The following is a 27,925-nucleotide window of genomic DNA, read 5'->3' as shown; positions in this document are numbered from 1 at the left end:
CAATATATTCACGCTAGACATCCGTCGTGTCTCTATCTCCAGACTACTCCCACAATGTCGCAATGGATCCAGAGGCATACCTCCGCGACAGCCTTCCAGATTGGCCTCGCTGCGACGCTGGGTGCAGTTGCAGCTACCACGGTGATCTTTACCGCGACCGCGATCCACCGCCGTCGAGCAACCGAAGAGCTCAAAGCCTCCATTCCCGAGATTTCGCGCGAGCACCATGCCATGCAGCTCACGGAATATGGGGGAGCCAGCCGGCCCACGATGACGGACAAGGAAGATACTCGGGCCGCGCAAATAGCGGCGAGGGCCAGGAAGGGAGACTACGATGAAGAGTTGATACTCGAGCAACTGGCACGGAACAGGGTGTTTTTGAAAGACGAGGGCCTCGCGAAGCTGCGGACTGCGTTTGTGGTCGTCGTGGGACTCGGTGGTGTAGGAAGCCACTGTGTCGCGGCGCTGGCCAGGAGTGGTGTTTCGCGCATCCGAGTGGTGGACTTTGATCAGGTCACGCTGAGCAGTCTCAACAGGCACGCTCTTGCGACGTTGGCAGACGTGGGGACGCCCAAGGTCAACTGTGTCAGGAAAAGGTTGGAGCAGATCTGTCCGTGGGTGCGCATCGACGAACGCAACGAGCTGCTGGGATCACGGTCGATCGAAGGCCTGCTGGGGAAATGGGATTTCGAGCTGAGAGACGGTGAAGGCTCCAAGGAGGTGGATTGGGTGGTCGATGCCATTGACAACATTGACACCAAGGTCGAATTGTTGAAATACTGTGCGATGAGAAACATCCAGGTCATCAGTGCTATGGGAGCAGGGTGCAAGAGTGATCCAACCAGGATACAGGTCGGAGACATCTCGACTAGCGTTGAGGATCCTTTATCAAAAGCGACGAGGCGGCGGCTACGGCTCATGGGCATCAGCAGCGGAATTCCTGTCGTCTTTTCGACGGAGAAGCCCGGCGAGGGTAAGGCGGAGTTGCTCCCCATCGCGGACGAAGAGGTCCAAAAGGGTCAAGTCGACAAGCTGGGCGTCCTGCCTGAATTCCGTGTCAGAATCTTGCCTGTTCTCGGAACGATGCCGGCCGTCTTTGGATATACCGTGGCCAACCATGTCATTTGCAGCATTGCTGGATATCCGATGGACTACCGGATGGGCGATAAAGGGAGGGAGAAAATGTACGACGCCATCCTGTCGACCTTGCTGGGCCTGGAAGAACGACTTGTCCGGTCAACCAACGGGCAAGATGTTGTCGGTCTCCGACTACCAGTGAGTCGCGAAGATGTTGCTTATCTTGTGGAGGAGATCTTCCGTGGCAAAAGTGTCATTAGCGGACTGGGCACCAGACTTGCTCTCGTCAGATGGCGGAAACCTGCCGAAGGCTTCAAAGTCGACCAGGGGTACGAGAAAGAAGGACAGAAGATGATCAAACTGCCTCTGACAGACTTGGTTCTTGTGACAAAAGAGGAGGCACAGAGGCATGAGAAATTGGTGTTGAAGGGGGAGATGGATCCAGACGAGCTATACGACGCCAGTGTCCTATCGCGAGTCAAAAGGCGCCTTGACGACGAGAGAGCATACGAGAGGTATAGGTAGAAAATTACCTGCCTGTTATGCGATTGCTTTACACGAAAAGAGGGATGTTAGCGAGCCTCGTCTACATGTCCGTCCAAGCTTCATGCTCTCATGGACGGCTACGAGCGCATCTGCAAAAGAACCAACAATATGTTGCGCCACCCCCTCCCCGACAAGGTGATTAAATATGCCAACTATCATCTTCCACTACCTATCAGTCCTTCGGAAACCCGTGGGACGCTTGTGTTCTCCCTAAAGCGTCAAGGCACCGCAGGTTCAATACGCTGAAGCTCACGTACGGACGCAAATCATTCTCCAACACTGTCTCTGAAAAGAGACTCTGCTGGTGTGCTTTCGAGAAGCGGATACACCTTACTTTCAAGCTTGCCGACCGGCGAGGCGGAGCATCCAGACACGGGGAATGCAGGCGACAGTCCAACTCCAGGTCAACCTTCTCATGACACTTCCGGAACTCTGGAAAGTTGGAACTAGAAACGTTCAGCCACGCCGTACAACGAGGGATTCTGGGTATATCCATGCGAACGTTTATCAGGCTGGTCTTCAGATGGATCTCGACTTCATCCTCGCCTCCTATCGGCCTGTAGTGAAGACAAGTCTGGAGTCGGTCGATGAATTTGGCGCCAGGGAAATATATAGAAGGAATGGAGTGTTAGACAGCCTTGCGATACACGTGTAGAGCGAACGTCAAGATCATCTCCACGGCAAACCTCGAAAAGGAAAAGACAAGCAGCAATTGGATATTAGATGGTTGTCGGTTAGATTGAGCTGCGAGGGCTGAGTACATGACAGATTCGCCGTGACGCAGGACCAACTCACCACCTGCAAGGCGTCAAATGTACCAACCAACCAACCAACCAACCAACCAACCCACCAACCAACCCTGCATCCTGCATGCCACTGCGCCTCGTCTTCCATGGACCCCAATGAAGGTCGAATGGTATCGAGAAATCAGCCTAATCCTAGCGAGTTTGCCCGTTCAAATCTCCCTTCAGATCATGTCTCAATTCATGCTCTCTTTTTCAATCGCGCTGCGACGGCTCTGTCACCTTGAACTGGTTTCTTCTTCCCATATCTGCCCGCTATGGAGCCTCTCAGTGCCGGAGCAAGTGTGCTAGCCTTCATAGGAATTGCTCTAGAAGGAACAAAATCTCTCTACATTGTGATCTCTGGACTCCGACACGCAACACAAGGCACAGCGTCTCTTGTTTCCGCCGTGGGAAACTTGCAGAATATGTTGACACAGCTGCGCGACTGCAGAGCACTAGCCGATCCTAATGCTAACGTACACAATATCAGACATCTGCTTGATGCTTGTACTACAGACATGGCGAGCTTCGAGAAGAGCCTTGACAAGATAAAACATGATCCGAGTAACCCAAAGCTTCAAAGAGTGTGGAAGAAGGTCAGGGCAACTGTGGCAGAAAAGTCACTCACTGCCATGTGGCACAAGCTGAACTATCACTGCAGCGTGCTGCAGTTGCAACTCAATCTTCTACAAAGGTAAGTGATTGTATTTCGCGCAGCGAACGTCCCTCTAGCCGAATGGTGCAGCCATTTACAATATCACAGTAATGCTACATTGGACTGCAAAGCCCAAATCCACGAAATACGAGATACCTTGTCCACGGGTGCTTTACAAGTCTCCTCTTTCAATGACAATGTGCAGAACATCAAAGTTTCGGTGGAGGAGGTCGTCCGGAGCACCGTTGCAACTGTCAACCATAACATCGGGCAGACATCAGGAGCGACCACCGCGCAATTGCAAAACATATCCACTCTTCTGGAGGCACTTCAAGACCAGGTTTCGGGAAATTCAGCTCGCTTAACTGGTCCTCAACAAGCTGGAGCCATGCCACAAGAAGACAACTCGCCACCTGCTCCCTCCAACACACCCACTGGGATGAATGCGAACCTAAGGAAGTGCCTTGCCAGGTTATGCGAACTAGAATCCCGGCATCCAGACACGATGCTCTACGAGGAAGCAGAAACCATTATCGAGGATCTGGAATACTTTCTATCAGCGCTGTTTGAGCTCAAGCAGAGTGAGGATTTGGATTCCGGGACCGGGGAGGAAATGAAGGAAGAGAGTCAATGTACTGCGACAATCACACGCCGTGACATGAAGCGTATGCGCGGTCTTGTTTCAGCGGCTGCTACTGTAGGGGTGAACCAAGCCCGTGAGTTTCTTCTTTCTGCTTCTCGCAAACTCCTGATCAGATAGCTCACCAAACGAAAGCAAAACGGTCCACTGCAACCCAGCGCGGAAAAGTCGTTCAAACGCATCGCACTATCGAGCTTGTCCTGCCAGGTTGTAAGACGAGCATCACTGTCAACAAAAGGGCGTTCCAAAAATGCTCCGATCCTTCCAGGCAGGGGAAACTTACCACCGGTCCACACACGGAAGAATTCTTCGCCATTGTTAAAGCTTCCATAGAGGATGCTGAATCACCCGCCGTCCTTGTTGCATATCTGCACCAGATCCAGTCCGACAATGGGTTTTATTCCATGAACCCTGTGGTTTCTATTGGTAGAATTGTACCTACTGGTTCTGCAATCTTTGAAATTGTGAGCCGAGGCGATGTTGAAGGACTCCGGAGGCTCCTTGCACTTGGAGAGGGGTCTCTGAGAGATAGGGATCCCAGGGGGACTCCTCTCTTACATGTGAGTGGATGTTAGAGACTGACTCGCATGCTTCTCATGCTTATAGCGTAAAGTACGCTGCTGCAGGAGCTACAACAACGACCCATGGCGATATGTGCAAGTTTCTCATTCAGCATGGAGCAGACGTTGACGAGATGGCCGAGGACCCTAGGCAGACAACTGGACATTCAAGGTAAGTTGACCCAAGAGTGGAATACTGTAAGCACCACGTATGGGACTGCTAAATTTCTTTGGTTCAGGACGCCAATGTGGTTGACACGCAAGGTTGGCCTTTCTTGGGAGTCCATCACAGAGTTCGTTCGTCTCTTTCTGGAGGCTGGAGCGGATCCTAATCCAATAGTCTACGACTACGTAAATGTACCAGACTTCAGATACGAGCTAACTTTTGACGATGTAGGTGATCTCACCTTCTATGAAAGTCGCAATCACTCATCTTTTGCAGGATGCTTTAAGGCTGGTACTGAACAACTCAATACCATTTATTGATGTCGAGAGCAGAGACAGTGCAGGTCGCACAATGTTACTGTCTTTTGCCTCAAAGTGTACCGACTTCAAGGACCCCGTATCTTTGTTTAATCTCCTCCTTGCGAAAGGTGCCGATATCATCGCTCGAGATGGACAGGGGAGAAATTGTCTTCGACTCGCGCTCGAATCCTTGTGGGCAGTAGAAAACGCCGATGATGTCCGCCAATGCCTCATTCTATTGATCCAAAGAGGTGCAGATATCCACTCTGTAGATGAGGATGGAGTCTCAATATCCGACTATGCCTATCAAAATCCAACCGAGAAAGAAATGGGCTCCTGTCAAGCCGACCTGTGGGATGCAGCACTATCGGAGTGCGGGTACAACGTGCGCCAGACACGCCTGGGGTACCACCGAGTGCCGCAATATATTGACGAGTATGTTGACGGATGTTTCGAGACAAGCTTTTGCAATCTCGAATACCAGCCAAAAGCTTTTCGAGAGTTCTGGAAAGGCCGGGAAGACGCTTGTCCGTATTACCACGATCCGCCTGTTTGGTGTCCGCGGAGTACCTTGCTTTCTGGATCATGTCCCTTTGGTGGACTTGACTGGCTCTGTCCCGGTCCGGAAGCAAAATCCAATCGATGCCCCAGCAGCGTCTTTGCACCTGGACAACGACTGAACGAGTCAGAAAGCGATGATCTCTATGGAGGTGATGGCGTTATTCGACAAGATAGCGAAGACAGTAATTGCAGCGTAAAAGCAAAACTCTTCAACATCGACGACTCCGAGCCAAGCGACCAGAGCCTGGGGCGGGAGAATATGAATGCCGAGAGTTCCGAAGGGCACGACAGGACATTATCAGACGTGGCCCGGATCTGGGAGATGGAAGAAAAAGCAGAAGATCTTGCAGCATAGAGCGCCTCGGAATCATCCGAATATCATGACACTTGCGACTACGCCTGACAGGAGGCAAGATGCGGCTTCTGTGAACATGGGAACTCGATCGTATGGCTTTACCACACCCGAACTGGCCATTGTTCAAGTAAGGTTCTTTTACGACAAAGGATTGGAGTGCGGCCCGGTTGAAGTGCCACGAAAACGGTGTAGGTCAACCGTCGGGTAGGTTCAAACTACTCCCACAGAACTGGGACGAGCGAGCATACATGGGAGAGGTAGGGCAAACATCATTGGCGACTCAAAAAACTTGTTAGAATTAGCACATTGTCGACCTATACGCAGGCGAAATACAGAGCCCGAGAAATTCTTGTTTGGCGGGAAAGATAACCGGGAGATACAAGAGACTGTGGCTGTCAGGGTTGTGATTTGACCAGCCCAATATTTTGCGCCTGTGAGAGAAGGACATGTGCATATAGAGAGTGTATATGGGCTTAGGCTTGGGCCTGGAGTGGAAGTGAATGTCTTGGAGGGCCTGGGATACCTCAAGGTAGGATTGGTGCGCCGAAACATCCATCACTGCCGCTGGAATTGGGTGGTAAAAGGGGCAGGGAACTTCGAAGGGTAATGCGATTTTTTTCTATGTCGTCGAGAAATTGTACTGATCAGAGGAAGCAGACTTTCGCTTCACGGCCCAAGATCGCTCTCAAAGTGTACCGTCGCAACCCCGGTCCTTCTCGTGGAGATGAACTCTCTCAGCTTCTTGTGCGCCGCACACCCTTTGTCGTAGTAGTCGACATCTTCGCGTGACTTGAACGTCGTGACGGCAATCACGGTGTACCCTTGACTTCGCTCCTCCGACGAGTTGATGACGCGAGAGGCCTCGTTGGAGACGATGTAAGGTTTCCCATCCTAAAACAAAGGGGGAGCCATTGCCAGGCCGCAGATTAGAAGAAATTGAGACTCGAAACAAAGACAGTCTCAACAGAACACACACCTTTTGCGCAGTGTTTCGCAGGACTTGGTACTCTGCGAGAATGGCGTCAATGTCATCTTCCTTGGGCACCTTGAAGAGGGACACCCGCTTGACGTATTTTGAAGACATGGTGACGACAAGTCTTCTTTTGTCCTATTCACAAAAGACCAGCAGGGGGTTTGAGCAGCTACTCTACAAGAAATAAGGAAGGGGTCGTGTCGATTATATACAAGTCAGTGTGGGTATATCCCTAGTGAACATGGAGTATGTAAGTACACGGCCAGCATCCGATGGGCGGAAATTCTCCCGCGCCGATCGGATAGGGACCAGTCACGTGGAAATTCATCACGTGGTACACCAGATATATTGAATTCAGCGGCTAGCGCCTCAGCGCTTAGGAAACCCAATATCACGTGGCAATGTCCCGTGAAATGATCGTCTTGGCATTCGAATCATCGTCACGTTCAACTCCGATCTTGGGTGCTTCTGCTCTTCTATCAGCTCACCCTTCAGTCTCGCTCATCCCCCGCCATTGTGCTTAGGACGTCTTGTCCCTCCCTTTCTAACCTCCTCTCTGAGCGCTGGGGACACATGTTCAATACTTCTCTGCGCCGGGTGGCGCGCTCCTGCACCAATGCGCCGTCGGTACCCTCTCGCCCGTCCACTCCTACGATAGCATCCTTCACCTCTAATGCTCACCAGCGGCGGCATTCCTCTTCGAAGCCACCTGTACCGCCAAACAACGGTTCCTCGGCAATCCCAGCAGCCTCTGTGAAACAAGTTGGCGCTCCCCGCTCAGAGTCGAAGCGCCCGGGTGCCGAGTCTCGTCTTTCGAAGAAGAGGTCGTCCAAAGACAGGGCAGACAGCAAGGAAACCCAGGATGACTGGACTTCAAAATTACCCGCGGTCCCTAGTCTGCAACACTTGAACCCCAAAGGTCTGCATGGCGCGGATAACCACATTATCCCAAGCTGATTGCGTTATTAGATGTATATGTTGCCTCTTTCTTTTCGACCCATCGACCCATGTCAATTACCGGACCTGTACCTCCTGAGGCATCGATAGAAGCGATCGATAAAATCTTCCAACCAAAGCCAAAATCCCGATCACGCAATACATCTCAAGATGTTATCTACACCCTCGCTTCTGCAGTAGAGAACCTCGACGATCATATTTCTCAAAAGCAGGTGGATCAAGCCTCACACAATACGGCCGAGCAGAAGGCGGCCCTGATCAAATCTCTCATGCAGCGCAACGAGAGTCCCGCTGATCCGAATCGAACACATCATCTTGACGGTGCGCCTCAAACCATCCAGATTGCGGGTGGGAATATCAAATTAGTCATTCAAGAGATGCAACGAAGGTTTCGCCCATTCAATGCTCCTCCCGTGCCTCGCCCCATCAGTGACGCCGAGATCAATGCAAGCGAAGAGCAATCTGCGAGACAGGCAGAAAAGGAGGAAGAAATGCAAGCAAAAGCGCTGGAAGTGGACATAGAACAAGATCACAACGACCCCTACATTCAGCAGGTGATGATCAACGTTCCTCAAAACTCGGCAGAGCTTCAAAACGGACGCTTTTTCACCAGCCGTGGCGCCCCTGTGGTGGAAATTGAGCATCCCGACGCCTCGTCCGCCCTGCCAGAGATTGAACAACAATTGCCGCTGGGACGAAGCAGAATCATCGGCCACCGAAGGCAGGTCGGGTCTATTCCAGGCAGGCGAAGAGAAGGAATGTATGCGATCAGCGTCAAGAGACAGAGGCGCCTGAAGATGAAGAAGCATAAGTACAAGAAGCTGATGCGTAAGACAAGGAACTTGAGGAGGAAGTTGGGACAGATATAATGCCACCTGTTTGGGAAAGCGAGGCTCTGCTCTTTTTTCAGTCTATCTGCATTGCTTGCAAGGATCATACACCTGACTTAGACACATGTGGTCATGAGGGGTTTGCCATTGTTATTGCATTTCAAGCGGGTTCTGCAAAGCCCTCCATGTCGCATTGACTTGTTTGGAGGGGTAACAACTTAGCAAGTCCAGTTTCGATCATCGCCACGCAGAATCTCTATATATATACACAGCCTCTTTTGAATTAGCTTCTTTGATGCTGAGCCCTCGTCTGGCTAGTGGCTAGTGGCTAGTCAGGCTACTTGAATAATCTCTCTTCGCTCTCGCTTCAACATCTTTGTTTCCTGCTCAGGGTGAATTCCATGTATACCGAGTGCAACTACAAGGACTACCTGGCGAGGTAGGAGTGATACGGAGAGTGCCAGAGGACTGGGCTGCATCAGACTGGACCGGCCTTGTCTCGTTGAGGGGAAAGAGGACTCGCTCACCCGCTCACTCGCTGGTTCGGTTCCAGGTCCGACTTCGGACGTCGGCAGTGCATTAATGGCATCAATGCAGCATGTCACCCCTTTCTGCCAATGCAAGTACCGAGTACGAGGTACACGAGTCCATGTCCCTAGTCCTAGTCCAAGTTCCGCACTGCATTGCACTACTTATGCACGGAGGAGAATGGGATATGTGTATGGGATATATGTACCTCGTAGCTCGTACCGAGTACTCGGCACTGTGTACTACATACTATGTACGAGGTACGGGGTACTCGATACTAGGTACTAGGTGCCAGGCACGCAGTACGCACTATGCACTCGTATATAGATAGTACTTGTACTTGTACTTGTACATACGTAGAAACATACATAACCTTGGTCGACCACCTACATAGATATTCCGGTATCTAAACTACAAGTAGCTATGTTGCTATGTAGCTATGTAGCTAGCTAGATAGCTAGATAGCCACCTAGCAACGTATTCAGTAACACACCAGTAATACAAGCATATTAATATTACCATTACTCCCCTCCCCCAACCTTGAATTGCGGCTATCTGACTGATTGATTGACTGACTGGCTGGCTGGCTTCAACCCACCACCTAGATTCAGCTGCTGCTGCTCCTGGCATTGGCTACGGTCTGCCCATAACGATAGAAATCAGCCTCCCCCCTCGCCCTGGACCCCGCGATATCACGCTCGAGCTTCACAACGAGGGCCTGCGCCGCGTCGTAGATCAGCCCCCGCAGCAACCCGATGCCATATCCAAGCAGAGCCTCCCCAATGATCTTCCAGCCCGAGGCCCCGATCTCGAGCTTGGCCCTTGTGATGTGCGCCCAGTTTCGAAACTCGAATTTGAGCGGGTACTCGGCTCTTCTCGTCGGCATGATGCACGCCTCGTCGGGTTTGCGTGGCGGCACGCGGACGGCGCGATGTATGCGGACCCAGACGCCGTCCTTGCCGGCGACCATGGAGAAGAACCTGACTTTGGCGAAGAACACGTCCTCCTGGCCGGCGTCGCGGAAGAACTCGAACATGTTGTGGAGCGCCTGACTTGCGTCGTTCAGACTGGAGAGACTGCCGACGTTGTCGCTGGTGGACGTCAACCCGTCCGTCGCTTCGGCGGCGACGAAATGGAATATCCTCCCGACCCCGGCGGCGTTGATGCCCTCGAAGCAGGCAAGCATCTTTGTTGCTCTCGGCAAAGCATACCACAGCCTATCAGGAATGACCATCTCCCTGCGGAAACACACCGCGAGCTCTGGCTTGGGTTGTGCCAGGAAGCTGCGACCTTGAGCGAAGGCCCGAGTCGGCATTGGCGGGCAAGTCCATGGTTTTCCGTTGCGGAACTCGAGACAGTCGGGCTCGACACTCTGTCTACTGTAGTTGAGGAGGTTTCGCATTATCATGTCTACCATCAGCGTCCGATGGAAGAACGACTGGTTCGGACCATCGCCGAAGTTCTCGTTGATCATCGCTTGATATATAGCCCACTCGGGTCCGTAAGGGTCGTGTTCTGCCTCCTGTTCCTTGAGCATGGGAACTGATTCGAGACGTGGAACTTTGTCAGCGAAGGGATCGTCCTGTATATGCTCGGATAGAGCGACGTTTCGATCCAGGAGGCCCTGGGGAAAATCCGCGTGGCATAAGTCGATCCTTGAGAAATCCTCCGGGTACCCTCGCTCCTCAGTGACCCTCTCGGCGTATCCATCGGAGAGGTCTGCCTCGCTCCACGTTTCGCGTGGCCTTTGATGCATCGCCTCTAATTCATATTCGAATTCGAATTCCGATCCGTACTGGGATTCGGATACGGCTTCGGATCCGCTGGTTCCACTCTGCAAAACAGTAGACGGTTGAGACTTCATATTAGATCTAAGCACCCGTGTCGGAGGCGGGACTGGTGGATGTTTGGTGTCCTTGGGAGCCTTTATAGATGCAGTGCGTCAGAGAAGGAGCTTTTAGTTATCTTCGGCCTTCGGTGCCTTGGAAGAACAAAGACTTCCCACTTTTGGAAAAGGTAGGAAGGGGCGAATGGGTAATGAGCATTGGATATTACCTGGCTGCGAGCTGCTTGAGAAGCGGCCCTCTTTCTAACACCCTGAGGAGCTGCTCCGGGTTTTGGTGTGAGCCGGGGCTTCTTCGCCTTGGTTGCAGGAGTCATTGGGACGATTGTGTTGGCCTCAGAGCCCAGACGTTGCGGTACGTGTAAGTCCTAGAAGTGAATAGAACGAAGGAGTTTTCATCGCGTTGCAAGTGTGCCGGGAACGCGGTATTTAAGCACAACCGCAGGAGGAAAGAATGCGTCGGAACATTGTCAACAAATGGACGGTCCCGTGCAGAGTCTCTGGGAGATGCGTGATGTTGAGGTTGTTTCGAGCAACAGAATTGGAATGTGCTGCTACATGTAGGTGTGGAATGTGTGACACGCGTGGTGACGCTAAGGCGCCCTTGCACCCTTGCGCCTTTGCGAGATGCTCTCTCATTCTGTCTCTCTGAGATGCCAGCGCATTCCTAGGTATTGAGACATGGCGGTGGTCAATCTTGCATGAAGAGAATACTTCACAACATGTCGAGACATTGAGACATACATCTCTTCGGAACCGGGAAAATGTCAGGCCGAGAATGGCCGAACCAACCACGTACCTCAACGTGGACGCGTGGGAAAGTCTCCAATGATCCACCGAAGCGCTGCTAAACTATTATCCGCCCGCCGTCCGCGGACGAAGCGGGTAGTCTCTCACTACCTCAGCTTGTCTATCTACCCTGTATCTAAGGACCTGATGCATGGACGTCCTACTCGGTATATGCAGGATATGTACTCCTCAGGTACCTAGGTGCGTAGGCCTGGTCAACTACTCAAGTCATCTACTAGGCGCGTCTGTGCGCCTCGTCAAGCGTGTTAGAACCCTGAAGAATTCGATATCGTCCAAGACAACTCCCGTGGTTGCTATAGAACCTGCCACGGTCGCTTTTGTGGCAGCTGGACGAGGGCGACAAAAGGAGAACGATCTGCTCTCCAGAGATACAAATTAACAAGTTCAATACACTATACTATCCATAGCCCTAGCTCGGCGAGCGAGCAATCAAATTGCGCCGCCTGATCTTTGATCAAAAGCTCTAGCACATTCATACATAACAAGTATTTGGGGTCAAGGACAAGCCTTGTGTGAAGTTGCTGCCCCTCGGGTCGGTGTTCTGGTGGTTGTCGGTTCTTGGTGATGGTTGACGTTGGTTTTCATCGTTTTCAGAGGTGAATTGGCGATAGCTGGTCCGATTCGATGCGTTCCTCATACATCTCCTTCCATACTCTCTGATCTGCCGTCCTTCTAATGGCGCTACATCGCAGCCGCCATTCCTCTCTTTCCTCCTATTATACTCAGACTCATCTCCCAGTCTAGCAGGTGACATCGGTCTGCGCCTTCGAGTTCATCAACAGCGCAACAATCAACCCATAAAGACCCAAGACTTCGGCGAAAATCAAGATGAGAATCATGCCAACGAACAAGCGGGGCTGCTGAGCGGTGCCGCGAACGCCAGCATCGCCGACAATACCAATTGCGAAGCCCGCGGCGAGACCAGCAAGACCGACAGACAAACCAGCACCAAGTTGGATGAAGCTGGTGAATAGTGCTTCTTTTTGGGAGAGATTATCGGAGATCAAGACGGAAACGACCAATCCGTAGATACCGATGATACCAGCCATAATGACGGGGACGATGTCTGTAGTTGTCAGCCACAATGGTCAACAGCTTCAGGGAATATAAGGCCGGAGTCCCATACTCTTGACGATGAGATCAGGTCGAAGAACACCCATGGCGGAGATACCGACGCCAGACTTTGCGGTTCCATATGCGGCACCGAAGCAGGTGAAGACGATGGCAGATGTGCAACCCATGGCGCCAAAGAAGGGCTATTCAACATTGAGACAGTCAGCTTTCTCCGCTTTCTGGAAAGCTTTGCGGAAGATCATCGAACGGAAGAGGCAAGCATATCGGCAGATGAGGTGGCATTTTGCGCAAGGTAGCATGACATACCGCATAGACAGGACTAAAGAAGCAGAAATGTTAGTAAAAGGTATGTCAAGAATGAAATCGGATGGAAGGAAGTGTCAACTGGTAGCTCCGTCCACCTTGTCATGCCAGTAGGTGGGCGCAGGCTGAAGGCAATCCGACAGCATGAGGGGGGCCGGAAACACGTACCAGAGATCTGAAGACATCTTGACTGGTCTGCTTGATTCGCTCGTGGATAGCTCCTAAATCAAGGCAATAGGTGCAGGGAGAGTCGGACGGAGCGAAAAGAGCTTGACGGCGATGATGGAGTTGAGCAGGAATGGAACAGTTTTTCGGTGCTGAGCAGAGCAGGTAATGGGTGATGATGTTTCGAAGGTCGAGTTCCAAGGGGGAGCTCCAACTTGGCCAAGCCTCTGTTAGAGGAAAGTCAACCGAGTTTCTTGAGCACCTCCGCGTAAACTTTTTAGACCCCCAGAAATTATTTTTTGATAGACTCACACCAACACCAAAGTTATTCAGTGCGACATCGTTTATCGCAGAAGCAAAGGGCGAGCCAACGCAAGGAACCCTTTGCTACACGCTTGTTCATACCCATCCACATCTATTTCCAAGCTCGAAGTTGCGTTACAATCAGCCACTCCCGCTCTATCGAAATATTCAAGCCGCATATCGCAAAAATGGCCGACAACCCGAGCGCTGCATGGCCTTTGGCCGACGAAGCTCTGTCGCAGAAAATTCTGTAAGTCTTTGCTCTCCTCTCCCAAAGACACTTGACCGCCGTCCTTCGAATCACAGCACTGACCCGATGTGCGCAGGGACACCGTTCAACAAGCCTCTCACCACCGCCAGCTGAGGAAAGGCGCAAACGAAAGTAAGAAATTTGCCTCCCATGGTCCCCTCCCTCGATCTTGGATCTCGGTTATGCTGACACAATCTTCTGTCAACAGCAACCAAAACCCTCAATCGCGGCACCGCCGAACTCATCGTCCTGGCCGCCGATACCTCTCCACTGGCCATTCTCCTCCACCTTCCCCTCCTCGCGGAGGACAAGAACGTGCCCTACGTCTATGTTAACTCCAAGACGGCGCTGGGGAGGGCCTGCGGTGTCTCACGGGCGGTTATTGCAGCGAGCATCACGACCAACGAGTCGAGTGATCTGATGCCTCAGATCCGCGAGCTGAAGAACCGAGTCGAGAGACTTATGATCTAGTTTGTAGGAGAAGGAATTGGGACATCGCGTGAGTTGGGGGTTATGGGTTTGGAGACAATGGTGCTGTAAGGATGGTGTGCGGCGATCGGGAATGGGCTTTGCTTGCCATAATAGCATATTCCAATCGTGATGGTGTACCATATGAACCCATCCCCTACAGCAGCACGAGGGAGGCATACGGAGTGTGAGAACATGATTCCACAAAAAATAAATTCAAATAACACCAATAAACTTCATTCCAACGTAATTCCTGTAGTCAAATTGCATTCAGAGTCAACCAGAACGCCAGAGGATATATATGTTGCTACATTATACAGCGCGACCTCGTATTCCATTGCGCAATCCGCTCGTGGTCGAAAAATAGATTGTTCCTAAAACAAAAAAACGCTAACGATGCATTCGACGTGGAAAATCTCTTGCCATGGCGCCTGTTACTCGTCCTATGAGGTCGTAAAGAATTGCCAATGGTGGTCCTGTCCTCAAGAATCTCCCAACGCCATAATATTTCCCTGCTCTGACCCTTCAATAACCCGTCTGATATGGCCTTGCTCGAGCCGTCTGGCATTCTCCCTACCCTCTTCGAGTCGCTGCACGCCCAACCGTAGATTCTCGACGTGCACCGCCAGCGGGATCTCTTTGTGGCCTCTCAACACTTCGGCGCTCGAGACTCTGGTCCGCAGTTCCTCCAGCTCGGCACCCATGGCCTGCAGCTTGAGGATCGTGGCAGAGACATGCGCCCATGCTACTTTTCGATACTGCCCGACTTGTCTCAAAAGAGTCAGTTGGTTGTTGTACTTTCCCAGCTTGGCACGGTTGCCGCCCAACAAAGTCCACAGGTGCGAGAGGATCTCGTCCTTGCTGGCCTGTGCGGCGAGGTTGTCGTGCAGCGCGATTGCGTGTATTACGTCGAGCCGGTCTTCGAGATTCTGCAGGACCATGAGTAAAGCTTGGGCCTCTTCGATCAGACGCTCGATTTCTTCGGACACTATCCGTGTGTGAGAGATGTATTGGTCGAGAAGCCTTGCCTCGGTGAATTGTATCGGTTTGAAAGGGGCCAGAAGTTTGTCTTGTATGAAGCCCGGGATGATGCCTCGGGAAGATTGCTTGACCGCCATGTCATCGAGCACGCGTTGCGTCCAACGCGCTGTGCTCAGAACAATGTCCACCCCGCGGCCAACGTGTGAATTGAATTTCTGAAGGTCGTATGATGCTATACGAGCGGTCTCGATGAACCCATCAAATTCGAGAACCATCTCGTTGCGTGAGGCGAGCTGTGAATACCGCACAATCTGCCGTAGATCGCGAATCGAGGTCTCCGATCTTTTCATGTCCAAGGGTAACGAAACACCTGCGGCAGATTCAGATAAAATGTCTTCAAAGTGAGATTGCGTCTTCATAAGAGCGTCGAACTCGACGGGAGCGGATGCTCCAGCTGGAAGAGTCGGGTTGTCGTTATGTGGTGAGGCAAATTGACAGAGTCGAAGATTGAGAAGAGAGACGCCAGGAATACGACATATGGGGGACAGAGCCGTATAGATGGAGCTGGTTAGGAGATTTTGCACAAGCATCAAGATGCCGAAGAAGAGATATGCCGCAAGCAGCCAAGATATGGGCCGCTTCAAGGTCTTCAGCGTCTGCCCTAGGATATCGAGAAGCCATTCAGTAGCATGCACCAGAACTAGGACGATCTTATCCACCACTGGCGATGTCGTTCTGTTGTGTGTTTGTGTCTGCCTCAATTGGTCCGAGCGTGCTGATGTTGCCTGCTGCTTCGATGAAGCGACATTTGGCCTGCCAGGTGGTTTCCCCCTCCGGGCGACCTTCTCCGATGGATTGATACTTGTTGCGAAGGATGGCATGATGAACTCTGGTTCTCGTGCTGTCGGCGTGGACAATCTGGGAGACTTGCGTCTCTCTCGTATGACTTTCGTCTTTTTTGGTTCCTCGTCATTATGGACAGCAACCTTCAGTTCTCTGTCGGATTCCGATTCTGCAGAACGTTCGTCCCAACTGATCCTCTCATCGCCTTCATCCTCCACCACCCAGGATTCGCCCAATTGAGAATTGGATGCAGGAGCCATTTTACAACGTTGGCACTCGGTGGTTTTGGCCCGTCATGTAAAGAGGACCATTGCCCTGTGAAAAGGCGACACTCAGAAGGGTTGAATGAGTTCAGCCTTGTGTACGGAGGGGTGGCAGTCCCTGGTGGCGGGAGGTCTTCTTAAGGTATTAGCGAGGCGTTTCCTTTGAGTTGATATCTAGGTGTATGTGTAACATCCGGATCAAACATGTGCTTTGCCACTTTCACTTACAAGCCAGAGAAGCACCGTACCAGGATTCTTGAATGGACACGTAACAGGTCGCGTCCAAGGTCCAACTATTCGCTGTCCAACAACAGGAAGCGATTCGGGAAACATTCCAATCATGGAGTTACGTCATAGTCGTTAGTGGCTAGGCACAGCTAGTGGCTGCAGTTGTCACTAGGGGCTCATTTGCTCTTATCGGGTGAAAATTATGAAGAAAGCGGCAGAGTCGCAGAAATGATGTTGTTCGCGTTGATCAGGAAGTTTCGACGAGAGAATGTCGAAACCTTTGCCATATTCCTTGACGCTGCGCTGAATCGGGATCAACCACCGCTGCACATCTTTGACGGTTTTAATGATGAGTACATCGATGCGAGAATGACTGGGTTGTCTCACTCGGCTGCGCTCAACTCGATCGACTCGAAGTTTGTGGACGCTCACCACCCCCCCGACTAACCCCCCGCTTCTCACCTTCCACTCATCTTCGCCCGTCTCCCGCACCGTCTTCACAGCATAATCTACCAAATAACACTACACGGTGTGTGGGTGATCCTTATCTAGGACCGTGTTAGTGAGGTGAAAGGCTCTCCTACCCCTCGTCTTATACACAATCTACTGAAAGGTCTAGTCAAATGTTCCCCAATTTCTAGAACCATAATGCAGTATAACTTTCTGGAATGCTCTGTTCTTGAAAACTATTCTGTTACCTGTCTCGCTATGCCCTAAATCAAAAAAAGCTCCGTCTTCTGCAGTTTACTTAATTGCATTGCGTCCACCGACTTCAGTGGGTGCATATCCCGGTTAGACCTCGTGAGTAGAGAACGCCACCGCACATCGACCCACCCGAGTCCGATTCGCCTGTACTCGTTCTTCTCTGTCGGTCCTTCGAGCACGAGGAAGTACGGACGGTTTCTGCTAAGGGACGGTTCGCATAAAGGCGCGGCCATGACTTGCCCTGAGAAGAATTGGCTGTCATCCATGCGTGCGTAGCCATGGCCGATTCCATCCAAATGGAAGGCCATGTCGTATTCCATTCTCGCCAAAGCGTCAAATGGTGGCATGTCCACCCTTCCTCTTAGGAGTGCTGCTCTCAGTGTCATATGCGCAGATTCAATAGCTCCAAACTCGTCCGTTGTTCGATAGTAGGTGGTAGTGGAGGTTACCTCACTATACCATCTAAAGTCACAAACACCTAGAGCCGCGAATCTTATCGCAGAATCTTGGCTTGCCCATGACCAAGATGGAGCACGATATGTTTCCTGATGTCGCCCAGTAGAAGCATTGCGTTTCCACAATAAGCCCTCGCGAATCGCATGTGACCAGACTCCTGCAATATAAGTTGACCCCATCATCTTCGAGGCATATTTAGCTAGCCCTGCTATAGCTATCAGTTTATCACTTGGCCGGGACAACTGACGAGTAGAATAGTCGGCCGCGATTATATCATTGTACCATGAAAGAGCAAGTTGTTGTGGGGTATCAATTTGTTGACTCGGAGTGGCATCATGGCCCAATGGCTCGACATAGTCATAGTCGAAGCTGCCGTCTTCCTTCAGGACCAAATGATCACATTCCCAATATAACTGGCTTGAGCCATAAAATATTTTTCGGCGTGACAGATGGCGTTCTTGACAACACCAACCCCGGGCTTGTAATGAGCCCCGTCGATATTCTTGGCCTTGGATGGGATTCGAATCCTCCCAGTGATCTGCAGAAAATTCGAGGACACTAGTGCGGCCGTCTTGGAGTCTGCTCTTTATGCGAAAAGCCTGTTTTATTTCGGAACGAGCTTCGAAATCCGAAACACTCTTGCTGTTGAATATCCCCGATTCGCTTGAGCATGATGCGCCTGCACATATTGTTACAAGAGCTCCACCGTAAATAGAGTCCATTTTGGTGCTTTCAATCAACCATTCATCCTGACTATCTTGAACAATGCATAGCGCATCGATCCACAGGTAACGAATGTTCAGACGACGGTTGATGTGGATAGCATCTTTTAAAGTGTTCGGGAGAGCCGCTTGATCGATCGAGATTTTCCTTCGTGCGACGTTGAAAGAAGTCGTCACCCAGGGAGTGTTTTCAGCTGGTCCCCAGCAGTAACTCAGACAAGCATAAGGCTGATGATGTTTGGTTGCATCAACAAGCTTACAAGAAGCCTGATCATCACTTTGATTGTTGTGGGGGCGCAGATCGTGAATACCACGAAAACGGGTGTCCGCAAAACAGTCTATTAGACGTCGAGGATGTTCAGGCACTCGCTCGTGATCAATGGCCGAGAATGAGTGAAGCCTCCGTCGCATATTGATCCCAGTCCCAGGTACATGGTTTCCCGCCAGGCAGTCCTTCAGCCATCGATTTGCTGTTGCAAAACTGCTATTTGACTTTGTCGTTTCCCCAACATCCTCCCTCCACGGGAGTCGAGATGCGCCAATATAGCCATCAAGTCCAGTAAGGTCAACTAGTGCTGCAGGGTCGTCCTTCAGTGTAGAAACCTTGAAATCGGTGTCAACAACTGTGCTCGCTGGCTGCTGGCCGGTTATAGCGACAACTTGCAGGGTACACGCATACCGGCATTCACCCCAATAGACCAATTTGAGCCATAACTCATTTTGATCTAGTTGTAACTCCAAATCCTTAAAATGTTTGCTCTTGGTGATGGCTCTCAAAAATATTGAGCAGATTAAGCAGTGTTTTGACGAGAGCGCCAGTTCTCGCAGCGGGCTGCTGTGTTGATATCCATTCCCTTGCTTATAGCAATCGGACGGCTTGATCAGGTTTTCGATGTTTATTTCAAGGCAGCTTTTACAATCGCCGGGCTGACGCACATCCATGATTCCTGAAGTTGATGCCAGAATGTTCGCTGGTGACTGCTGCCTGTGTACTCCGAAGATGGTCCTGTCTGCTGTGGTGCCTAGACACCTGTGTCTCAGTGTAGCCAAGATTGGGGGCCAGCTTGCGCCCGGCCTTCATGCGATGCACGTACGGAGGCGAGCGTTAGCGTGGCCCCGATCTAGTGCCAAGGCAGGTGAAGATTCGGTGCTGAACACCAACAAGAAAAACCGAATGGTGATGGAGCCCTACCATGTCTGCGGGTTTCCAGTATCTTGCTGTGGAATTTCCCTGCAACTTGCGTTGATCTGTAATGGTGACAAAGTATCTGGCCCAGGCAACAGTGAGAAAGGTCCTCACTGCCCCAGAGAAGCAAGAGTTGTAAAGGAAAGATGGCCAAGACAAGTTTCTTCCTGATCCTAACCCTCAAAGGTCGACCAATCGAGGTTTGCCGGGAATTCCAGAGGTCAGCAGATTGATATAGATAGAGGTGTTGCGAGTCCAGTGCTTCCGCAATCGGATGGGCTCAATGAGCTGAGCCCAAATGGCCTTCATAAATCATTCGACCAGGGCAACAAGAGCTGTGTTTCTGAACATGGTACGGCTGAAGATCTGCCGCTCTGAACGAATCTTAATTCTTGATGCACAAAATACTCGTCCTAGATGCTGGTGTGCCATTACCGTGCTGTTTGCATCGGGCTCCGTCGTATTTGTGTTCTCGTTGTCGACCATAGCGGCCCAAGACTTCGATTGCTTGACATAATCCTTTAAGTATATGGGTAGGTAGACAAGTTTAAATCCCAGGCTAAAGATTACCTTTGAGCCGACTTTGTACAGGTAGACAGGGTCTCGTGCTGACATTGTTCAAGGCGGTCAACTACTTTTGAGACTCGGCCGAGTTGGAATTGCCATAAGCAGGCAGGCAGGCATAATTACGAGTATGCTTGTAAGGTTCACATTCGTCCGAGGATCTGGCGAGTGACGAATACTCGTACAGCAGTGAGCTGTCTGCTCGTTTAATCCATACTAATTCCTCTTGGTGTCCACATCGGAGATTGGCATTCGGAAGAGGGACCGCGCACAGGTGCCAAAACTTCAAGCACGATACGAGGTACAATTAGTATATCCAGTATGCAGAGGTAGAATATCAGACAGAAATAGCTGGAAGAGTGCTTGCACTATAACCAGAAAGCTTCTATTGAGCAATGCTCGGTACATACTACTAGGTATTCATGAAAGTCGTTCGGAAGGCACCTCCTTGGGTGATTTGGATACAATAAGCAAGGCGAGCCACTAGGAGAGGGTCTGTCAGTGAGTCTTGGCTCTGTAGCGTGATTGTCACTACAGTGCACAGATGATACTGTTGCCAAAGTCTTGGCAAATATTTTTGTTTAAATACCTCGCTTCCCCCAGTCCCCTTTGTGAAAAGACATACTTGTGCGTTCTCCCCAAACCACCCCCTACATTTGGAATGATTAAACAGCTAACATGATGATAGACCTTGTGGGAGCAACCTAGCTCAAGAAGTGGGTTTGCTATGGCGGTGTCCCTGCATTGCACATCGCGGTGGATGTCGCCATTAAGTGTCCTTCGGGGCTCTTATCCGCGTATTTTTTGGCTCCTTCATCTTTTCATCATTGTCTCTTTGCCTCGAGCAAAGCTTTGGAGAAGAGAGATTCCTTGATTGCGCTGGATACAACTGCCTGCTAGGAACACGTGTCCAAAGTAGCAATATTTAGAGAGGACTGGTTTTGAATGAATAGGTCTCTTGAGTGTCTCACGATATCGTCAGTTAGGGCATTCGCTGTCAGGAGGCCGTAGTTGAGCTGGAGAGCCATCATCATGGTCTCAACTGAACAGAGCGCAGTGACTTGATGGCAACAGTTCCAAAGGAGTCATTTCTGTGGTTTGGCTGCGCGCAGGCAGCCGTCCGAAATTAATGTGCGCAGGCAAAACCCACCCAAGAGAGCTTCAGACACTCTCCCTCGCCACAAAGACTCGAGTCCTTGTACAATCAAGTCCTCCAGCAAATCCCTCGACGATCACTTTCCCACTCACGACTACTACAGAATGCCACATGAGTCTGTCCGTTGAGTTCTAGAATCCAAGCTATGTCCTTTGCCCACCGAGTCGCGTGCCCCTGTCGCAAGAGATAGGAAGATCATCAAGCTGATATCCATTCGAAACAGGACGTGGATAATCCATCGTGATAACCATCAGGAACGTTTGATCTAGAGGACTGACCCAAACCAGTGATGACTGCCTACATCAACGATAATATGGCCTGCAATTACCAATTGCTCCTTTCACAGTAACCCGCCGGCTAACCCTTGCCCCGCATAAGCTCTCCAATCCAACAGGTACCTAGGCACGTGGATTGAACCGAGGGTAATTGACAATACTGGACATATACAAAGGCCCATAAAGAGCAAGTTCCACTGTCTTCCGCCATCTCTACGCTTTTCCAAGACACATTCGTCCATTCGGTACCCTACAAGCGTGTTCATTTCACTCAAGATGCCTCCCAGACCTCACCCACCCATCCAAATCCCGGATTCCTATACTACCCTACCTCTGAAGCAGATCAAGGTCTCTCACGTCCCGGCATCCTCACCAACTCCCACGCCGGTGCTGCTCGTAACCTTGAACAGACCGCAGAAACACAATGCATTCACAGATCAGATGCGGGAGGATATGGAACGGCTCTATGAAATCATCGACATTGATCCGCGGGTCAAGGTTGTTGTCTTGACCGGTGCGGGACGGAGTTTCTGCGCAGGAGCCGACTTGGACATTGGATTCGTGGGAGCAAAAGATGAAAAGGGCCAGCTTAAGAATCCCAAGACTGAACGTGACGTGGATCACAGAGATGGGTAAGGATGACTACTGAACATACAAAGGCGATACTGATCTGTTCGCGCAGCGGAGGGAGAACTTCTTTGGCAATTCACCACTGCTCCAAGCCAACGATTGCGGCCATCCAAGGCGCTGCTGTCGGTGTAGGCATCACCATGTGCCTGCCAGCATCCATCCGCATCGCATATGCGAAGGCCAAGATTGGCTTCGTGTTTAGTAGACGAGGGCTCATCATGGAAGCCTGCTCCTCCTACTTCCTCCCTCGATTGATTGGGCACTCTCGAGCGCTGCATTTGACCACCACTGGCTCCGTGTATCCTGCGGACAGTCCGCTGTTTGGCACTCTCTTCTCCGAGCTATGTCCAACACCAGAAGCAACCTTGTCTCGAGCACTCGAGCTTGCCGATGAGGTCGCAAAGAATACCTCGGTCGTCTCAACAAAGCTCATGAGAGAGCTGATGTACCGAGGCCCTGACAGTGCAGAGGGCGCTCATCTCCTTGATTCCAGGGTTATTCACGGCTTGTTTGGCAGCAAGGACAACCTAGAGGGCGTTGAGAGCTTCCTGCAGAAGAGGCCAGTCAATTTCACTGGGCAATTACCCCAAGACGCACCAGCTGCATATCCTTGGTGGGATCAGGTCGACATTGGCTCAAAATCGCCGGACCCAAGAGGCAAACCCAAGTTATAGATGCTCTGAGCACACTTGTATGGTCAACGGTTCTGAGTTACTGCAATAATAAAATTCAGATTCAACCCCGCATTGAGTTATCGTAACCTGCCTCTTCCAGGAAGGCACAGTGTCCAGATGCAGAAGAAAAACTGCTGGTGCACGCCTGTCCTGGGCCAAAAGGGACGAAAAGGCCATCGTCTGCCGCTAGATCAGTCATCTTTCTGGCTGACTATCCCCTACTCATATCTTGCTAAAAAACAATAGAGCTGCCACCACCACTGTTGGCACCCAGTTGGTGCTGTTGCTGCATGATTTGCTAAGCACTCGGGCTTGGCCCCGGCTTGATGGTCGTAGATTGAAAGCTATTGGCGGAAGGTTGTGGTGGGGTTCAAAGGAATCGTCCTGCGACACGGATCACATCATCAGCCAAACTGCATTCGCATACAGAGAAGCCCACTGATCAAAAGCATTATTAGCGATCAAGATTCGGACATTCCAATAAAGACCGTTCCCGCGATTGCGATAAAACCCTTGGGCCTCCCTTTCCTGCTCTTTTGTCCTGCTCCTTCCCGTGACATGTCAATTGGGTTCGGTCGTCTCTCCAGACTTGCTACTACCCTCGAACGACCTTCGATTCTGGCGTCTGGAAGGTCTCTGCACATTGCACCGTCGCGGCCGAACCCCGCTTCGTCCCCGGCCTCCGTCTCTCGACTCGCAGGTCTCTCCAAGCAATTCTCCTCCTCATCCTCGAATATGGCTCCAGTCACGAAGCAATATGACTACATAGTCATCGGAGGTGGATCAGGTGGAAGTGGTGCTGCGAGAAGAGCAAGTGGTTGGTATGGCGCAAAGACGTGTATCATCGACGCCGGTGTGTCGGGAGGTTGCTGTGTCAACGTTGGGTAAAGAAAGACTCATACCCAAAGAATTGAGGTCCATGTACTGATCTTCCATGCTAGCTGCGTACCTAAGAAAATGACCTGGAATTTTGCATCCATTAGCGAAGCCATTGCAGCAGGCAAGCACTACGGCTACAAATTTGGCGACGGAAACTCCTTCGATTTCAAGACCTTCGTTGAGAAGCGTGATGCCAGAATAAAAGTCCTCAACGGCGCCTATGAGAATAACTGGGCCAAGGAAGGCATTGATCTGATAAAGGGACAAGCATCGTTTATCAGCGAGCATGAGATGGAGGTCACACCCAAAGATGGAGGCGAAGCATTCAGAGTCACGGCGCCTCATATCTGTATTGCAACTGGATCATACCCGACAAAGCCCGAAGGCATCAAAGGCTCAGAGTATGGCATTACGTCCGACGAGTACTTCCTGATCAAACATCTCCCAAAGAAGATGGTTTTCGTCGGCGCAGGATACATCGCAGTCGAGCTTGCAGGTGTGATGAATGCCATCGGTGTTGAGACGCACCTGTTCATCCGACACAACACCTTTTTGAGAAAATTCGATCCGATGATCCAAGAGACCATGACCAAGCATTATGAGGAAATTGGCGTTCACGTACATCGGAACCATCCTGGTATCAAGGAAGTCATACAATTGAACCCTGGTAGCGAAGACGGTTCCGACCCCCGAGAGAAGCAGCTCAAGTTGGTAATGAACGATGGTACCGAGATGATCACCAACGAGCTATTATGGGCAATTGGCCGAGGCCCAGAAACAAGAGGTTTGGGGATGGGGAAAATCCCGGTCAAAACGAATAAGACGGGTCACATTGTCGTGGATAAGTACCAGAACACATCAGTCGAGGGTGTTTATGCTCTGGGTGATGTTACAGGACAGGTAGGGAAGCCTCAGAATACCCGGATGGACCTACTGCTAATAAAGGAGTAAAGGCTGAATTGACACCTGTCGCCATCGCCGCCGGTCGTCAACTAGGTAATCGCCTCTTCGGACCTCCTGAACTCAAGGCTTCGTACCTCGACTACGATCGCATCCCCTCGGTGGTCTTTTCGCACCCTGAAGTCGGCGCCACAGGCCTCACCGAACCTCAAGCGATCGAGAGGTATGGCAAGGAAAACGTCAAAGTGTATCATACCAAGTTTTCGGCCATGTTCTATGACGTGTAAGCAACATTTACTGATGCCGGGCGCCAAAACACGGTGCCCAGACGAACACGGGACTAATGGACTTGCTAGATACCCACCAGAAGAGAAAAAGAAAGAGCCGACAGAGTTCAAACTCGTGTGTCAAGGCCCCCGCGAAGAGATCGTGGGACTGCACATCCTAGGCCGAGGGGTTGACGAGATGATGCAAGGATTTGGGTGAGTGTCCACTAACCATTCCCCTCTTCTGCTGCGCAGCATGCTTGAAGAGATATCCAATGTCACTTTTCTGGTCCACCTCTTGTTAACGGTGTCATTGCGCAGTGTTGCCGTCAAAATGGGCGCAACGAAGAAAGACTTTGATAGCTGTGTTGCGATCCACCCGGTATGTTTTATCTTCCATATTCCTGCTCCTCTTGAGGTCCAGATTACTTACGAATGAAACCAGACCAGCGCAGAAGAATTGGTGACAATGAGGTAGAGAACAAGATGGACCCTTGCGGCCGTTTCCTCCTCCAACCCTAGAATTTGGTCAGCAGGTTCTATATTGAGAAGAAAAAAAACATGCATAGAGCGAACTCGGGCTTCTCACACACATCAATAATCTGCCTGCTCCATCTCTGTTCGGACTTCTAGACACCAAGAAATGTCGCAGTACATGTGACATCTACACATATACCGGGAGAGATGTATAGACTTAAGACACCGCAGGTGTAGAAGAGAGAGCTATTGACCTCACAAAACAAAACTACAACGATAGTCTGCGCTCCCCTTCCTTTTTTTTTGTCCTTGTTCTCAAAACATCTTGCCAATCAACACTTACTTTCTGTTGGTTCTCCTTTCTCTTCCCTCTCCCCTTTCCACACGCGTATGCCAGAGGTATATATATCTGGCTTCCCTTTTTTACAGGACCCAGATCCGCTCTGCTCCACTGGCGTCCCTCACCCCATTCTTGTTCATGCGGCCGTACCACAGCCTCAGGCCGGCGGTCATGGCGGCGACGAAGAAGCCGCAGCCGGCGCAGACAAAGTTGCCCGTGGGATAGCCCTTGTGGGCCTCGTCGGCCTTCCAGATCCATTGGGCGATGATCTGGCCGATGCCAGCGGAGCTGTTGTTGAGGGCGATGGCGAAGGGGATGGTCAGCAGCGAAGGCGTGTTGCACGCGACCCAGTTGGCCATGGACGGCGCGACGGGGAACGCCCCGCACGCCGCCAGGCACAGACACCCATACCGCGACGTGTAGGCATCCGGCGGCAGCAGGCCCGCGGCCAGCCACCCCGCGGCGCCGACCAGTGACGCGATCGTGATGTGCACGCCCCGCGCGTTGAAGTGGTCTGCCGAGTAGGACAGCGTGATGGCCACGACGAAGCCCACGCACCACGGCGGCACCGTCAGCAGCTGTGCGTGGATCGACGTGTAGCCGAGCCCGTTGACGATGGTTGGCGTGAAGAATGTGAATGACCCTTGGGGGACGACGTCGGCGATCTGGTAATACACCGTCACATCGGAGTCAGCTTGCTTTGTTGGGTTTGATGTTTTCTCTAAGATGCTTCCGCGAGACAGCGACCATCCTTTCCAACCATGCCAAAGAGTGGGCAACACGGGATAGGATGTGTCAGGAGAGTTACGAAGAGGAAGATAGATCAATAGAAAGAAAAAAAAACTCACGTATGCGATATAATGCGCCAACATCCTCGGACTGAAGAAGGTCTCGAGCACTTCCTTTCTCGAGGCGTGGCTCCTGAGATAGCCACCCCCTCGTTCCTTCAACCGGTCCTCGGCGAAGCGCTTGTCCGACTCGTTCAGAAACTTGGCCCGGGCGGGATAGTCGGGGAGGAAGAACAGGAACGAGGCCGAGACCAGCGTGATGATGCCCTCGATGATGAAGAGCCACCTGAACCCTTCGAGGCCGGCCGAGCCGTTGACGTGGCCCACCCCGTAGGCGATCGCGCCTCCGAAGGCGCCGGCGAGGTTGCAGAAGGCGACGACGCAGGCGATGCGGACGGCGCGCTCGTTGTAGCGGTACCAGATCGTGATGAAGTAGACGATACCTAGAAAGGGGGTGGGATGTATTGTCAGTCTTGTGTTCCTGTTCCTAACCCGGCACGTCCATCAACAATGCGTCGTCTTTTGTCCTCTGGTGATCCACCCCCCAAGACCGCACCAGAGGGTTCAGCAGGCTGGATAGACCGAGGTCGAAGGGATCAAACGAGGTTTGTTACCTGGGAAGAAACCGGCCTCAAAGGCACCGATCAAGAACCTCAACACCACGACCGTCGCATAGTTCTGCACACCAGCAAACCCGATCGTCAATGCACCCCACGCAAACAGGAGGAACCCCAGCCACAGCGACGGACGGACCCAATGCTTCATGACATAGTTGCTCGGAACCTCAAAGATTGTGTAGGCGAGCGAGAAGAGGGAGACGGTGATGGCGTAGCCATGGGCCGTCATGTGCGTCTGCTGAAGCAGGTCATCCCCGGTCTCCGAGTTGAGCACCTTAGAATTGCCAATGTTGCCTCTATCGAGAAAGTTGAGCAGGTAGACCCAGCAGCAGAGGGGCAGGATGCGAATGTCGAGCCGCCGGTTGAGGCGTCGATTGCGCTTTTCATACTCGATGGGGTCGACGGTATAGGTGCCTTCTTCGCTCGAAGGAGACTCGATCACGACTTTCTGTACCAAGTGACGCGTCAGGAGACCTGGTGGCGTGTTTGGGATCCTACAGGTGCCTTGCTTACCTCTGGTTCGGTATCCTCATGATGCTCTGCGGGTAGTGATTTTTCCATCTTGTCGTTGAGAAGACACTCCTGACATTCACTGCTTACCTGACTTTTGAGGATTCTCACAACGAGGGAGAAGGGGACGATCGTCTCCCAGGAACGCCGGTACTATCACCTTATATCATGGGCCATGGTCCCTTGGAACGTGGCGACCTGAGTATCACAGCTCGACGGACCAGAACCGATCGGCAAAGAGGCCGTTATGCCCGGGCTCGTTCATCTTGCATCACCTGGGATCATGACACTTGAAGCCCTGGGACAAGGACCCATGT

General features: G+C 51.6%; 12 protein-coding genes across 12 annotated transcripts; 6 read left to right on the top strand and 6 right to left on the bottom strand.

Annotated features, from left to right (window-relative positions):
- Nucleotides 1-54: 54 nt before the first annotated feature.
- AYO20_00291 (hypothetical protein) lies at nt 55-1,602 on the top strand (the record flags this gene model as incomplete). The annotated part of the gene is made up of 1 exon (XM_022638602.1): nt 55-1,602. One exon carries the CDS (start codon nt 55-57, stop codon nt 1,600-1,602), a length of 1,548 nt encoding a protein of 515 aa, XP_022505567.1.
- A 1,324-nt stretch (nt 1,603-2,926) lies between these two features.
- On the top strand, nt 2,927-5,644 carry AYO20_00290 (hypothetical protein; the record flags this gene model as incomplete). The annotated part of the gene is made up of 6 exons (XM_022638601.1): nt 2,927-3,102; nt 3,154-3,779; nt 3,839-4,263; nt 4,317-4,435; nt 4,503-4,656; nt 4,706-5,644. 6 exons carry the CDS (start codon nt 2,927-2,929, stop codon nt 5,642-5,644), a joined length of 2,439 nt encoding a protein of 812 aa, XP_022505566.1.
- Nucleotides 5,645-6,310: 666 nt separating this feature from the next.
- AYO20_00289 (hypothetical protein) lies at nt 6,311-6,728 on the bottom strand (the record flags this gene model as incomplete). The annotated part of the gene is made up of 2 exons (XM_022638600.1): nt 6,311-6,535; nt 6,621-6,728. The coding sequence occupies 2 exons, from the start codon at nt 6,726-6,728 to the stop codon at nt 6,311-6,313; spliced, it is 333 nt and encodes a 110-aa protein (XP_022505565.1).
- Nucleotides 6,729-7,190: 462 nt separating this feature from the next.
- On the top strand, nt 7,191-8,443 carry AYO20_00288 (hypothetical protein; the record flags this gene model as incomplete). The annotated part of the gene is made up of 2 exons (XM_022638599.1): nt 7,191-7,536; nt 7,587-8,443. The coding sequence occupies 2 exons, from the start codon at nt 7,191-7,193 to the stop codon at nt 8,441-8,443; spliced, it is 1,203 nt and encodes a 400-aa protein (XP_022505564.1).
- Nucleotides 8,444-9,539: 1,096 nt separating this feature from the next.
- On the bottom strand, nt 9,540-10,796 carry AYO20_00287 (hypothetical protein; the record flags this gene model as incomplete). Its single annotated transcript, XM_022638598.1, has 1 exon — nt 9,540-10,796. One exon carries the CDS (start codon nt 10,794-10,796, stop codon nt 9,540-9,542), a length of 1,257 nt encoding a protein of 418 aa, XP_022505563.1.
- A 1,529-nt stretch (nt 10,797-12,325) lies between these two features.
- AYO20_00286 (V-type proton ATPase proteolipid subunit) lies at nt 12,326-12,826 on the bottom strand (the record flags this gene model as incomplete). Its single annotated transcript, XM_022638597.1, has 2 exons — nt 12,326-12,651; nt 12,712-12,826. 2 exons carry the CDS (start codon nt 12,824-12,826, stop codon nt 12,326-12,328), a joined length of 441 nt encoding a protein of 146 aa, XP_022505562.1.
- Nucleotides 12,827-13,618: 792 nt separating this feature from the next.
- On the top strand, nt 13,619-14,151 carry AYO20_00285 (ribonucleoprotein-associated protein; the record flags this gene model as incomplete). Its single annotated transcript, XM_022638596.1, has 3 exons — nt 13,619-13,680; nt 13,757-13,812; nt 13,889-14,151. 3 exons carry the CDS (start codon nt 13,619-13,621, stop codon nt 14,149-14,151), a joined length of 381 nt encoding a protein of 126 aa, XP_022505561.1.
- Nucleotides 14,152-14,630: 479 nt separating this feature from the next.
- On the bottom strand, nt 14,631-16,232 carry AYO20_00284 (hypothetical protein; the record flags this gene model as incomplete). Its single annotated transcript, XM_022638595.1, has 1 exon — nt 14,631-16,232. One exon carries the CDS (start codon nt 16,230-16,232, stop codon nt 14,631-14,633), a length of 1,602 nt encoding a protein of 533 aa, XP_022505560.1.
- Nucleotides 16,233-17,176: 944 nt separating this feature from the next.
- On the bottom strand, nt 17,177-19,288 carry AYO20_00283 (IRE protein kinase; the record flags this gene model as incomplete). The annotated part of the gene is made up of 1 exon (XM_022638594.1): nt 17,177-19,288. One exon carries the CDS (start codon nt 19,286-19,288, stop codon nt 17,177-17,179), a length of 2,112 nt encoding a protein of 703 aa, XP_022505559.1.
- A 2,515-nt stretch (nt 19,289-21,803) lies between these two features.
- Nucleotides 21,804-22,831, top strand: AYO20_00282 (hypothetical protein; the record flags this gene model as incomplete). The annotated part of the gene is made up of 2 exons (XM_022638593.1): nt 21,804-22,159; nt 22,210-22,831. 2 exons carry the CDS (start codon nt 21,804-21,806, stop codon nt 22,829-22,831), a joined length of 978 nt encoding a protein of 325 aa, XP_022505558.1.
- Nucleotides 22,832-23,566: 735 nt separating this feature from the next.
- On the top strand, nt 23,567-25,354 carry AYO20_00281 (hypothetical protein; the record flags this gene model as incomplete). Its single annotated transcript, XM_022638592.1, has 6 exons — nt 23,567-23,715; nt 23,773-24,610; nt 24,664-24,893; nt 24,967-25,092; nt 25,198-25,258; nt 25,322-25,354. The coding sequence occupies 6 exons, from the start codon at nt 23,567-23,569 to the stop codon at nt 25,352-25,354; spliced, it is 1,437 nt and encodes a 478-aa protein (XP_022505557.1).
- A 422-nt stretch (nt 25,355-25,776) lies between these two features.
- AYO20_00280 (hypothetical protein) lies at nt 25,777-27,659 on the bottom strand (the record flags this gene model as incomplete). Its single annotated transcript, XM_022638591.1, has 4 exons — nt 25,777-26,358; nt 26,542-26,924; nt 27,096-27,546; nt 27,612-27,659. 4 exons carry the CDS (start codon nt 27,657-27,659, stop codon nt 25,777-25,779), a joined length of 1,464 nt encoding a protein of 487 aa, XP_022505556.1.
- Between the last annotated feature and the right edge of the window lie 266 nt (nt 27,660-27,925).

The sequence above is a fragment of the Fonsecaea nubica genome, assembly GCF_001646965.1.
Source record: "Fonsecaea nubica strain CBS 269.64 chromosome Unknown Scaff1, whole genome shotgun sequence".
Classification (NCBI taxonomy): Eukaryota; Fungi; Ascomycota; class Eurotiomycetes; order Chaetothyriales; family Herpotrichiellaceae; genus Fonsecaea; species Fonsecaea nubica.
Note: the sequence above shows the minus strand (reverse complement) of the source record. Positions and strands in the feature narration are given on the sequence as shown.